The 14,482-nt window shown below is 33.4% G+C and overlaps 2 protein-coding genes across 2 annotated transcripts; both read right to left on the bottom strand.

Moving 5' to 3' along the window:
• Nucleotides 1-385: 385 nt before the first annotated feature.
• LOC105799457 (nuclear intron maturase 3, mitochondrial) lies at nt 386-3,177 on the bottom strand. Its single transcript, XM_012630038.2, has one exon. The coding sequence runs from the start codon at nt 3,053-3,055 to the stop codon at nt 797-799; it is 2,259 nt and encodes a 752-aa protein (XP_012485492.1). The 5' UTR covers nt 3,056-3,177; the 3' UTR covers nt 386-796.
• Nucleotides 3,178-4,670: 1,493 nt separating this feature from the next.
• On the bottom strand, nt 4,671-9,073 carry LOC105799458 (uncharacterized). Its single transcript, XM_012630040.2, has 5 exons — nt 8,860-9,073; nt 7,959-8,183; nt 7,004-7,222; nt 5,197-5,433; nt 4,671-4,896 (listed from the first exon to the last, which is right to left on the bottom strand). Exons 1-4 carry the CDS (start codon nt 8,923-8,925, stop codon nt 5,227-5,229), a joined length of 717 nt encoding a protein of 238 aa, XP_012485494.1. The 5' UTR covers nt 8,926-9,073; the 3' UTR covers nt 4,671-4,896; nt 5,197-5,226.
• Between the last annotated feature and the right edge of the window lie 5,409 nt (nt 9,074-14,482).

A 14,482-nucleotide genomic window follows, 5' to 3' on the forward strand; every position in this document is an offset into this window, starting at 1 on the left:
GAATGATAAGTAAAAACTTTTATATGCATAGTATCCATAGTTCAAATTTTATTATGGATATATTTTTTATTATTTATAAAAATATAAAAAGAAAAATAAATAGGATAGATGTAACAATATTTGTCATTTTTAATTTGATATTCAATTAACTCGCACCACCATAAAAAAAACTGCCATGATATTGTGAAAACGCAAAATGAGGAGAAAAAGTATAGTATCCTAGAATGGGCCATTATAGTCATAAACATCTATTCTAATTTTGGTGGATTGGGCTTCTATTTTGAATATATTCTCATCCAATTGTATTAGATGATAATGCGTTCAACGCTTATATCCTACATGGCCAACACCTAGGAGACCAATGGGATCATTAGGGAGTGGTGTGTTTAACGCGTAGAACGTATATGATGTTGGTATATGCACAAGGTTTAGGGGTATAAAGTAAGTATATGCCCTTAACACACAGGCGATGGAAACCACAATACATCTTGAACATCAGACACAAATACATTCTGGTAAATGCTGATGATATCAATGACCTCTTGGCCGTAAATCTCCTCCCCTCTGTTTCAGCTGATCAGAAAATAACAATAACTTTCATTGTCTATCACTCCGCCAAATTTTCAAAACTTCATTAACTATAATAACGATGAAGAATATGCTTAGCTTAAATCCTCAGGCATCCATCAACCAAATTGAACTTACTTGTCTTACTACAATCTTGTCCTTTTTTCTGCTTCAAATCAAAGTCGGCCATTCTGCAGCAGTTCCCATGCAAAGCCATTAGAGTAATGACTCAGTCCACTTCCACAAATGAAGTGCAGTCAATATCCTGAAGGGTAATTTTACCCATGTATAAATCATTTATGTGATCAGGACAGAGTGGCAGGCATTTTTTATTCAAAGTTTCATGAATAGCACCCATACCCTTGACCCACTGAGCTTCATCCAGGGGGTTCAAATTCAGATGATTTTGCAGTAACCTAACCCTATACATGGTTGTATCAATTCTACCACAGAAATGAGCAATACAAGAATGTGATGACTCGTCAGAAGCCAATCTGATCAAAGCCAAAGATATAGCTCCATCCACGGGTTTCGGGTCTGAAAGATTTTTATCACCCATCATCTTAACATCCCTCTCAGTTGGGAAGTAAATTTCCTCATATCCATTCGTATCTGAGACCTTCAAATCTTTACTGTAATGTTTAATTGCTTCAAGTTTGGTGGATTCATGCTTGTGTGCCAGTGTTAAAATACAAGAGAACCTAAGGTGATAAGAAACAATTGTTTTCACCATTCTGAAGTTGTGACAGCAGCAGAAGAAATCCAGCCATCTTCTGCCAACACCAGCATACCACTTAACAATATCAGCATCTTCTAATGCAAATAGTACGCTGATTGGCCTGGGACGACCCATATTATTCGTAAAACCAACCATTCTGACAGCCTTCCGAACAAGTTCTATGGGTGCAGAAACCTTCATACACAACTTGGTCAGATCATCTACTGTGCGCTCGGAATATTTCTGTTCCTCTTCTTCTCTTACCCTCTTTTCTTCTTCCTCCAATGCCATTCTAGCTTTGGTAGGTGCCAAATGCTTGTCTACTTGTTCTTGGAATTTGTCATAAGCATCAACAAGATCTTGTGGCAACTGATCTCTAACATGTCTTAAAGATAAAAAATCACCTCTAGAGAGCAGCCGATGCCAGTTCCATCGTTCTTCCAAGGACCCCATGAACTCTAGGACTACTTCATCAGCCCAAGTCCTAAAGATTTCTCTGACTTCACTCTCAATTTGATATTCATATCTAAAACCATTGTTACTCTGCTTCAACTTCTTAAAAACATGTCTTAATATTTTCAGACCTAACTTTTTCCTATTCCTCTCCCGAGCATTCCTCAATTCTAAAGCTTTAACTTCCTTCTGTCTATCATACTTCTTCCTCGCTCTAATTGCCTTCTCCGACATAGGGGGGTGCAAAACAGAAGGAGGAACAGCCTGCAGCTCCATCCCCAAAAACATAATCTTCTCTGATACAGCACTATGGATGGCTGTTTTAACTCTATCCACCTTCAACCCCAAATTTCGTTCCAAAAAATCCAAAACGTGGTCCTTCAACTCCCTTGCTAACATCTTTGACCCAGATGTAATTACCAATATCTCATCCAAATACCTAACAGCATAAAGTTTCACCGGCTTATAGAAAATATTAGAATTATTCAAATCAGGCTCGGTTAACTCAAATTTAAAGGTCTTTTTATTCATTCGAAGCCTCATTTCTTGAATTTCTCTATCAAAACCCCCAAAATAAACATTAATCAAAATCGAACACAAGGCGCTTTCTTGAGGAAGCCCTCTCCCTAAATAGCAACCACCAAATTCAACTCTAACCACATCACATTCAAGCAACTTCTTTATCACATCAATCAACATAGCATCTTTAATTTTCTCTCCAATAAACCAACACAACTTATCAACATTAAACTCATCAAACTTGCTAGAACAAAAGGAAACATTAAACCACCAACTTGGGTTTGTTACATTGTTCTTTAAGTACCTAATGGCAGTGTGTCTGCCCATTCCAACACGTCCACCATAAGAAAATGTCACAAACTTTTCATCATAAACAATTTCCAGGACCATCCTAATGGCTTCAATCAAGACCTTTAGTTTCAAATTTGGTAAAATCAAAGGCTCACCTGAAGGACTGGGCGGGTCCATTTTGACACAGCAAGAGGAAACATCGAACTTGTTCTGAGAAATTTCATGACCCATTTGATAAATGGAGAAGTGGTTGGAAACAGAGGTGGGAAGCGCCGTCGTTGTTGTTGTTGATGAATGGGGGGAGTTGGAGAGGTTTTGGCAGGCGGTGAGAAGAACAGAGGGTAAAGCGACGACGTTCTGGAGGAGATTGGAGAAAGTTCCATTAGAGTATTGGCTGAGAACTAAGGATTTGAGGTGGGAATCTGTCAAAGTATGGGAGGACAATGGTCTGAAGGGGATTGAGCAAGGATGGTTAAGTCCTGTGATTGTTTTGAGGGTCTTGAGCATTGAAAATAAAAAGATCGATAACAGATTGCACAAAACTTTCCCTACCCAGCCTTTGAATAAAAGAAAAAGACCCACTAGTGCCAAAATGCAAGGATCCACAATGCTCTTCCAAATTATTTTCTCAATCACTCCTGTTCCTGTATTAGGGTACAACTAAAATAAAAAAAGAAAATTCTAATTTAAGCATACATATTACATAATTTGATCATTTTGGTCACTCCATTCAAAGCTGATATGATGGTTAAAAATCAGTATAATAATAAATTTAGCTCTCAACTTTTACATATTATATCAATTTAGTCATAATTTTTAAAGTTAACTCTCAAAATTTTCAAATATTCTCAATTTGATCCTAATTCTAAAAATCAAAGAAGTATATAAATATACATAAATATTTTCAAAATCGATAATAAATATAAATATTTTATTTTTATTTAATATTAATATTAATTTAAAATTTAAATTTATTATTATATTTTTGAAAATATTTATGTATATCTATATACTTCTTTGATTTTTTAGAATTAAGATCAAATTGAGAACATTTGAAAATTTTAAGAATTAATTTTTTAAAATTATGGCTAAATCGAAATAATATGCAAAAGTTGAGAGCTAAATTTATTATTATACTATTTTTTAATTATCATATCAGCTTGTTGTTTTGTGATTTTAACGGGAATGAACAAAATGACCGAATTATGTAACGTGGATGTGCTTAAATTGAAAACTTTTATTTTGGGTGCCTAAAATGATAATTTTTTTAGTTAAGTGACTATCTATGTAGTTCATCCATCACTTTCGTCCCTTGACCATTTCTATTTAAAAAAATCAGACATGGTCGTTTAAGCCAATGAAATGTGAACACGTAGTGGGTCAATGTGATAATTTCACTACAAGCATGTGAACACGTGGGAGTTTTCTTTTAGGATAAACTATCAAAATTGTCACTTTTATTTACCTCAGATTATATTTTAGTCACTTATGTTTAAAATGTTACATTTTAGTCACTTACGTTAACGTATTGTAACATTTTAGTCATTGAACCGTTAATTTTCATTAACAATGTAATGGTAAAATGACGTGACACGTTAAGTCATCATTTCAAACAAAAAATTTAAATTAAATTATACAATTAATCTCTATATATTTTTTTCTTTATTTTTCTTTCTCTTCTCCCTTTGTTTTCCTCCATTCTTTATCTCTTTTAACGTAGTCTTGTTTATGTTTTGTATTTATTAAAACTAATCCCTAGACTTTTTTTTGAACAATTTAATTTATTTCTTTTTTTCTTTATATAAAAGTGTAAGGACTAGTTTTAACAAAGGAAAAATATAAATAAAAAAACCAACACTAAAACAAATTTCAAATTGAATTGGGATAATAAAATAAGATTTATAAACTTGATTATCTCGAAATTTTTTTACTCGATTCGACTCGATCAAATACTCACCCCTGGAAACAACCATACCGATTCAAGTTTTACTCGTCTAAGAAATAGCCATGTTCATCTTTTAATAACTTGCAAATTTATGGCGTAACTCATCACTAAAAATCTGATCTCACCTATGCCCTTTTTCTTTGTAAACTTTATTTTTGAAAAAGAGAAGCAATAATATTCAAACCAAAACAAATTCTCAATCATTGAGGTCATATAGATAGAAAGGGGCCTGCTCATAGATACATACATACATACTATGAAAGAGGATTCAGTATACGTAAAAGAAGAAAACAAAAGACGAATACAACATAAAATTCAAAGACCATAACTGATGAAGAAATTAAGTAGAACCCAGGAAGTGAATAACATCTTCTTGGCCAGACCACCGCCATGGATAAATCAACTGGAGTCAAACCACAACACCGCGGATTTAATGACCACCCACACTACTATATATTGATAGCTACACTAGAATCTTGCAGGTAAGTGTGAAATTCGAGAGTTACGTGGAAATGAAGCGCAAAGCAAGAAGATAAATGAGACTAGGAAGAATAGTTGTCAAGGATGATCTAACTAAATGGTCCAGAAAAGATGTGAATTCAACCAAGAAGCTACACAGCATTTAGAAGGAATGCCAAAAGTAGCCATGGACAGAGAGCAAAAACAAGCTGTACACAAATAGAAAGAAAGAAAGAACACATACTGCAGGCATATCATAAAAAAGTATATCAGCTTATGGTTCTTGCTCACGCTTCTTGTCATTGTCAGCAATAATCTTCCCACATAAAGCATCATTCTGAACCTTGAGTACCTTATTTTCAATTTTTAGCTTCGCATTCTCCTCCAAAAGCTGCGGTATGCGACTATTAAGATTGGCATCCTTCCTTAATATCGCATTTTCTTCCTTCAGTTTCTCATTTTCGAGCTTCAATGGATCAGACTACAATCAAAACCACTGAGTTAAAAAATCTATACCATCATATGTGAGCTCTAAAATGAGCAACCAAAGTTTTAGAATGACCACTTTTAGTAACAACGCTTATTGGCAAAACTCATAGGAAACCAGTAAAAAACTATTATGAAAGTCTGGGGTTAATAATACTAATATGATTTTGTTTAACACCTGCATGAGTGTAAAAAAGTAATTACAACAAATTAAAAAGTGTAGAAGTGGCAAAATGTTGTGGGCAAACACAATATTGACAAACTGAGTTTAAAAAATTATACTAATTCATCTGCAAGAACAAGTTTGGTGTAATTCTTTTACCTTATATTTGATTAATTTGTAAGCTTGACACATATAATTGGAAATTATTATTTTGCTGGTCACCAACTCAGACTTTCTCAGTTTCTATGCATAGAGTAGTAGAAATGCCAAGTAACTAATGTGCTATTTGCAATTTATTCTTTTCTGTTGGATAACCTCATGCAAATGTTTTAGTGCGATCTTGTTTTGCTTACACCTTCAACTTCCTATTTTTCCATTTTCATGCTCTTGTATCGAACAAAGTCTAAAAACTTTACTACTTACACTATCTTGACAAATTTAGGACATAAAGTCTAAAAACTTTACTACTTACACTATCTTGACAAATTTAGGACATAACAAAAAAGTTAGACTATGTGATTGATTGCTTCTAAAATACTATCAACTGAGCCAAGGTCAGATTTTGTTCAAGTAAGGTTGGGCCTCTAAGATACCATCACAAATTGATATAATCAAATTTAAAGTTAAACTAATGACCCCTGTTGCTTGGAATTCTTTGATTTTGCCCATGCACCAATGTTGACACAAGTATGGGATCCGTATGATTGATATTCATTGCACACAGCAGCAGTAGCAGTAGAAACAGGCAGAGTTAAGGTTCAAAAACATGGATGCACAGTAATGAAATTCAGAACACAAAGGAATAAGAAAATGTTAAAAGTGGTTTCCCTCCAAATTAGTTAAATCTTGGATAGCCTGTACTATTTACATTCAACTTGAATCTTTTCACCTACAACTAATCGGTTTAGCTTGATGTTCTGTTCTTATTACATTTTGTCCTAACAAAAAAAAAAAGTTGCCGCAAAAGAAAGAAACAGAGGTACAAGCGGTTGCCAGAAATATGAAAATTCATAAACAAAAGAAATTAAGAGACCAGGCTTTTTGGGCTTAAAAACCATAAAATCTTTTTAATTGTTAAATAAATGAAATGTATAAGATCCTATGTTTCTTGGACATGGTTGGTGAGTGTTGGATATAGACATATCTCCTACAGAGGCAAGTTCAAATCATTACTAGTTTTCTTCAGTTATTTGGATGATAAAACTACCTCTCTATATTCGCCCGATATGTGTTGCACAAAGTACTTGATTAAGAATGAAAAGTTGTAGCAACCATACAAGCATTTTAAGCCAATTTCCTTTCTCACTATTATAACCAATTAGGAGTCTATCCATTATTTTCTTCAAGCAAAAAAGGAAGGAAAAACTACATGTATATGAAGAGAGAGACAAAAGAGACTTACTAGAAGCCCTGAAAGTGTTTCCAAAAGAATATTTTGCTTCTCATGGTCTTTCTTCAGCTGCAAAAGATCACTCCTCAACTGATCAATCTCTTTTGCTTGATCAGTCAAGGTTTGGTTCATGGAAGCATTAGCCGCTTTTAAGGATTGATTCTCTTTCTTTAGTGAGTCGTTTTCTCCAGTAAGGGTCTCCAAATTTGATTTCATTAGCTCTTTGTGTAACTGTTTCCAGAGGAAAAAGACTTGTCACTCAAGACTCAGACTACCCATCAATTGGAACAAAATCTTTATGTACATTGGGAATTCTGCTCTTAAATCTTCCTTCATAATTTCCCACTAACATCTCTAAACTCAAATGCTTCTTCATTGACCCACTTTGGAAGGAAAACAAGTGCTTGTTTAGAAATGCTTCAAGCTATCAAAAAGTACTTTTTGATGGTCAAATCATTGCTAAAAAGATTTTAGTAGCCAAAGCTTTTCGACAAAATACTTTTTTGAACCAAACCAAGAAGACGCACATTGATGCTTTTGCTGTTTGAAAATATGATTTTGAAAAGAAAAATACAAAAAAAACCTCATTTGTCTCGTCTATCTTCTAACATCATGTTTTAAAATTGACATTTTAACTTTTCATAGCAATAGTTAACAGCAATGCTAAAAGTTTAAATTTCCCAAACCATAATTTTTTAAAGCAACATTTTCCAAATGCACTTTTTTTTCAGACCAATTTTTTTCCAACTGCAGCCGTAATGCTAAACTAAGCTACAATAAAGGTTGGACTAAAATGATAGATATATTACGCAAGATTTGATTTTGCAATGACAAAAGCTAAAACTCAAAGAAATCAACTAGAATATTTACGGGTTTGATTTAATTCACTTACTAATTACTATTTTTATTCCACCGTATCCAAATTCATTCAAGAGAAATGAGATGAGAGATGAGATAGTATTCTAACCTTAACTCTTCCTCGATATGCCTGATCGGTCATCCTTTTCCTCTGAGCTCGTTCAGCTTGAGATAAAGTAGAATAGCTTTTTCTCAAAACAGGAGCATTGGAAGTGTTTGGGGATTGAGAGGCTTGGACCGTGCTTCCATTAGTCTGGCTTAGGATAATCTCATTGCTGATTCCAGATTGATTTTGTGCCAAGGACATTAAAGATCCTGGATCCCATTGCTGTAGCTGAAAGAAGGGGAAAACAAGTTTCCATCAAATCAAATTGAAATACAACTGCAACAAAAATTGATTAAAATTCTGCTATTAGTCTTGTACTTTCTGCAATCCATGTACTTTAATTTAGTCCTTTTAAGTTATTGTAGTTTATCAAATTTTAAAATCTCAATCCGATAAGAGTTAAATTCATTAACTTCCAAAATTTGATGCTACAAACATATTATTATTTATTACTCACTAAAAATCCAATAAATATATTAACAACTGTCATTTAAGGATTTAGAATGATCCAACATGATACAAGGCTAGTAATTGAATTTAACAAAATGGATTTAACTACTACTATTTAGGGCAAGATTAAAATTTAAAATTTTTAAAAATAATTGGTTCCCAATTTGAAAAGTACTAAAACTGATCAAATTAAATACAAAATTAAATCAACAACTTTCAGAGGGACTGATAGCAGAATTTAAACAAAAACTTCACCCAGAGCCACAAATCGCTGGGATAACTTGATGGGTTATCTGGCAAGTTGAAGATATTAAGTTTACAGATCTATGCTAAAAAAAAAAAGAGAGAGAAATCAAACAGAAAAAATAAGAATTTAATCTGTTATTTACCAAGTCAATGGCACAAGCTAAAACTTAAAAAGAAAAAGATTAAGACAAAAAAAAAAGAATCTTACATCTTCTTCATCATCGTCAGTCGAGTTGAAGCCCTTCCCGAGGGAGAAATAATCCATCCAGTCCATGTATTGTATCGTTTTAGCAACAAAGAAATGGCAAATTGCTGCTACTCTATATCTCCATTTATAATGAGATTTTTGACGACGCGCGACACATGGAGAGAGAAAAGATATACTAAAGCGCGCGACACAGAGAAGACATAAAAGAAAGCGCAAAATTAATTATGCTTAATTTCTTTTTGTCACCGAGTTACCAAATGGTGATCTAATTGGGATTTTTTTTTTCAAAAATGGGTATAATATTAGTTCTTAATTAGAGGTGATCATGGGTTGGGCTATCCGGCCCGGTCCGATGGCTCGCCTAAAAAATAAGAGAGTTTGGGCAAAAAAAGAAGCCCGTAATATAGGTTTGGGCAAAAAAAAGGCTCATTTAGAAAACGGGCCGAGCCTCGAGTAAAATTTTTTGGCCTGGGTCCAGCTCGGTCCAAATTATATATTAAATATATTTTTTTTATTTTTAATCAAATATATATTTTTTATTTTTAATCAAATATATATTATATATTAAATATATATTTAATATGGGCAGGGCCGGGCCGGGCTCGGGCTTAGTAATTTTCTTTCGAGCTTGGCTTGGACAAATTTTTAAACCCATATTTCAAGTTGGGCCGAGGCCAGGCCTAGAAAACGGGCCTAAAATTTTGTCATGGCCCAATCTGGCCCATGATCACCTCTATTCTTAATGTTTTAAGATTGTGTTAATTTTATCATGATTTGAAAAATAAATAACCTTTAACATCCAAAAAAATATTTTTTAAAATAAAAAATACATTAATATTTTAAATATATAATAAATATAAAATAGGGTAAAGTACACCAACAGTCACTCAACTTTCAAAAAATAACAAATTAGTCCTACTGACCATTCTCCGTTATAGACATAACAAAAAAGTGACCCGTCATTTAACCAGCTGCGTTGGAGTCCTTGGCTGCCATTTAACTGGCCACGTTGGAGGGTTCACTGTCATTTAAACAACCTTATTTAAGAACCCTAGTTGGGCAGTAGAAGAAGAAAAAGAGAAGCCAATTTCCTGATATGAAAGGCCATTCAATTATACCAAGAAGGTGCAAAAAAGAAAAAAAAATAGTACTAACTACTAACCATTAAAGATTGAAGAACAAAGAGGAGCATTTACATCACCAGTAAGGTCGTCATTTTATACACCAAAAGAATCTGCTAAACAAATGTAATAGAAGCCAAGACGCAGAAAAAGAGAACAAAAAAAATAGAGGCAACTAATTGAAACTCGGGAAAAAAAAAGAACTTACAGAGATGAGAGAAATCAAAAGAAAAGCTAAAGAAGTGATGAGCCAATATAAAAGCACAAAAAAGAAGAGAAAGTAAAAAAGAAAGAGAGATGTTTAGGCCTTCTTCTCCTGTAATAACTAGGATTCGTCTACACGAAAACAAGGGTCCCTACCTCTTCATCTCCACCCTTTTTTCAACTGATTGAAATGACTTAACCCAAAAACAGAGAGAGGAAATCTATAAAAGCCCCAATTCCCAATAGAACCTAACCCTAGATTTAGAAATTGTTAAGAAAATCTATAAAATTAAGGTTAATTCACAGACGAAACATCGTTAAGGAAATCTATAAAATCATTAAAGAAATTTATAGATCGATTAGAAGCTCTTCTTCACTAGGTTAAGTGACAGGAAGTTGGAGGGGGTGAATAATCAGTGAGGAAGGAAAAGTTTGGATCTTTTATGGTTTTTCTTGTTTCAACATCTCCATTTCTTCACTTCTTGTTCTTCTTGTTCTCGTTTTTGTTCTTGTTCTTCTTTTTCTCTTCTTTTTTTACTGTTTTGTTTGGTTCTTAAATTGGGTTTCTACTGTGGCAAGCTAACTGGTCACTCTAGCTAGTTAATTGGCCATGTCACCTGTCTTGTTAGGCCTGTAACAGAAAATATTAATGGATGATTGATTTGCTTATTTTTCAATAATGTTAGTGACAGATTTGTTATTTTTTGAAAGCTGAGTGACTGTTTTGTTGTTGAAGTCAAAGTTGAGTGACTGTTAGTGTACTTTACCCATAAAAATATTTTAAAATTTTACATATTTCTCCACCGCTTCCCTACTGTTTGTACCATCGTTGACTCCACTCCACTCCATCTCCTCCAACATCCCACAGATTCCCCATTTTCCTTCAACATCCTCTCAGCATTTAATCGATATAAAATAACTAAATCTTAGGTACATGTCAAGGCTAAAACAATGTGTAACGTCTTTATGAACTAAGGATTGTGGAGAGTCTTTGCAATGTTTTTCGATTACTAGCTCACAACCTATAACTTACGCACACAATTAAAAATCCAAACATTGAGCTTTTTATAGCTCAACGGCAATCCAATACATTTTAAACTGCCAATGGATGTAATTAAAATTAAAAGCATTCTAATCACATAGAAATATATATTTATGCAATAATTCAACAAGTGACAGTGACATTCAACAACAATTTTCAAAGAAACAATGCAATCATATATCAATCAATTTGCCCAAGTAACATTACGTGGAAAGTCATTCAGGCACCTGATTTTCTATTTGAACACCAAACGATCAATGGAGCGCATAATGCTTATTAAACAATAGCAATATTGTGTGTTATATGTGATTTCATCAATAACCAACCGAACACCAATGCACAAAGTACAACAATAGCAATACTCTCGAACACACAAGGCAATTCGCACAATATAACAATGTGAGATCCTTATACTCCAAGGCATGCCAACTATATCCGAAAGATTTCAACAACTTTTACTAGACAATTATAATAAATTTCAAAGGAAATTTAATATCACAATCACTAAGCTAATAATTTAACTACAACATTAAATAATTTAAAATGTAGGGATCACAAACCATGATTCTAAGTGTTCGATGCTTAAAAACAATCAATCTTCGATAACCTTCGGTTTTCACAATTAGCCTCTTTTGCTTCAGTGTAAAAATAACACGTGAATTTATTAAAAAAATAGACCAATGAAAAAAAAAACAAGCGTTATGTGTCCTTAAAACTAAATTCTAAGTTAACCTAATTTAACCAAAATTTTAATTTATTTAAACTTAAATTAATCACGACTCCAACATAATTAACCCTAAAATTCAACTTAATCAAATTTTGATCTTAACTTCCATTAGTTTTAATATAATCTAAGTCCCAACTCAAATTTTCACCCCAAAGTAAAAATAATTCCATACTACTGGTTTAATCTAAATTGATAATCTTAGTTTACCTTACACAAATTAAACAAACTTAATTGACCTAAAATTAACCGTACTTAACGCAATTAATCGAATTACACTAATTTGATTTAAATTTTCAAGCTTACATTAGACTTGTAACACCCCTTACCCGTATTCCTTAACGGAACAGAGTATGAGGTATTACTAGATTTTTTAAAAAAATTGACATTTCGCTTATTTTACATAAAACCTCCTGCAATATCTCAAACACAATTTCAATATTCCCAAGCAAATTCAGTTGTATAATCATACACAATTTAACCATTAATAAACACCACAATTTAAACCGAATCATAACATATATATATATACATGGTTACTCCACATTACATAAAGTCGTCTATACATGCCATATTTCCGGAATACTAGTTGCAAAATACCCAAATGTTGATGATAGTGTGGATGATTGTCTGACTCCGTCCTAGTTCCGGGTTGATGGATATCACTATAATCAAGGGGAAAATGAAAACGAGTAAGCATATAGCTTAGTAAGTAAACATATGACAAATAAATAAATTTCTCACATGATTCCACCATCAAACAATTTTAGTCACAAATTAAATCTATTGTTTGTTCAATTTCCAGCAAACTGTTTTTCTGCATCATGGTTACCAATTTATTTTTATCTGGAGCTACAGGGCTCAAAATTGAATTCCGTAAATTTTCCCCGAAACTAGATTCATATACCTTTGTACCATAAAATTTTCAGAATTTTTGGTCTGGCCAATTAGTACAGTTTATTCATTTAATCTTCCCCTGTTTCACTGCCCGACAGTCCTGACCTTCCCTTACTAAAATTCACATAACTCTCTGTACAAATTTCAAACAATGTTCTCGTTTGTTTCTATTAAAAATAGACTCAATAAGGAATCCATGAATATAAATTTCAAGCCATAAATACTTTTGTAAAATTTTTGGTGATTTTCCAAAGTTGGAACAGGGGATTTCGAAATCAATCCAGCCCTGTTTCAATAAAATTCAAATATCCCCAAATATACAACTCTTTTGATTACTCTGTTTCTTTCATATAAAATTAGACACATTCAGATTCAATTTCATATATCATTCAGCCTCTAATTAATTTTCCACCATTTATGGTGATTTTTCAAAGTTGCCCAACTGCTGTTGTTCAAAACAGTTTTGTGTTTACATTGTTTCTTTTGTACTTTTGATATTTCCTCCTATCACATACATGGGTTGATTAAATATCAAACCCAACATTCCTCCCATAAACTCGTCCACCATATACATATGTTCACCTTCCCAATTTACTCGTTGAACACTCGGAATGTTAACCGTTATCGGTGGATTCAGCACTTAGCAACCACCAATGAATCGGGGAATCAACACACAGCAACCCCTCGGGGGAATCAGCACTTAGCAACCCCCTCTCACATTTAAAATACGGTGGAATTAGCACTTAGCAACCACCAATGAATAGGGGAATCAACACTTAGCAACCCCTCGGGGGAATCAGCACTTAGCAACCCCCTCTCACATTTAAAATACGGTGGAATCAGCACTTAGCAACCACCAATAATTAGGGGAATCAACACTTAGCAACCCCTCGGGGGAATCAGCACTTAGCAACCCCCTTTCACATTTAAAATACGGTGGGATCAGCACTTAGCAATCACCAATGAATCGGGGAATCAGCACACAGCAACCCCTTTATATGCAATATGCTCCGGCCTATTCCGAGTGTTCAACCAAAACCCGTGTTTTACCACACCTTACCACCTTTCCCAATTTAACAACATTTTTAGAATTTTGCCAAACATTTATTCTATGTTCAATTAAATCTCAACTTATATTGAACGATATCCAAATAATGCATTAAATCACATGTTTACTTACCTCGGTGCAAAATATCGTAATTTTGCACTTTACTCCACTATCTTTTCTTTTCCTCGTTTGAGGTAATCTTCTCGTCTTTCTTGATCTATAATAGCAAAATTAACTCATTTAATGTTCACATTTATTAAAATAATCCTCCACCCAACTTTTTGAAAAATTACAATTTTGCCCCCAAACTTTTGCATATTTACATTTTTGCCCCAAGGCTCGGAAATCAAACTTCATCTCATATTCTTATGTTTTATGACATGCTGAACACTTTTCCCTTCTATGGAAACATCAAATTCTCACTCTAACATGTACTTATGAACATTAGGTATTTTTACCGATTATGTCAATTTACCCGTTTTGTTTAAAATCGCTTAGCTAAAGTTGTTTAACATAATTTCTAGCTTCATATTCCACCATAAAACAGCAAAATAAACACTTTTCACCTATGGGTATTTTTCCAAATA

Source organism: Gossypium raimondii, chromosome 9 (assembly GCF_025698545.1).
Source record: "Gossypium raimondii isolate GPD5lz chromosome 9, ASM2569854v1, whole genome shotgun sequence".
NCBI classification, from domain to species: Eukaryota; Viridiplantae; Streptophyta; class Magnoliopsida; order Malvales; family Malvaceae; genus Gossypium; species Gossypium raimondii.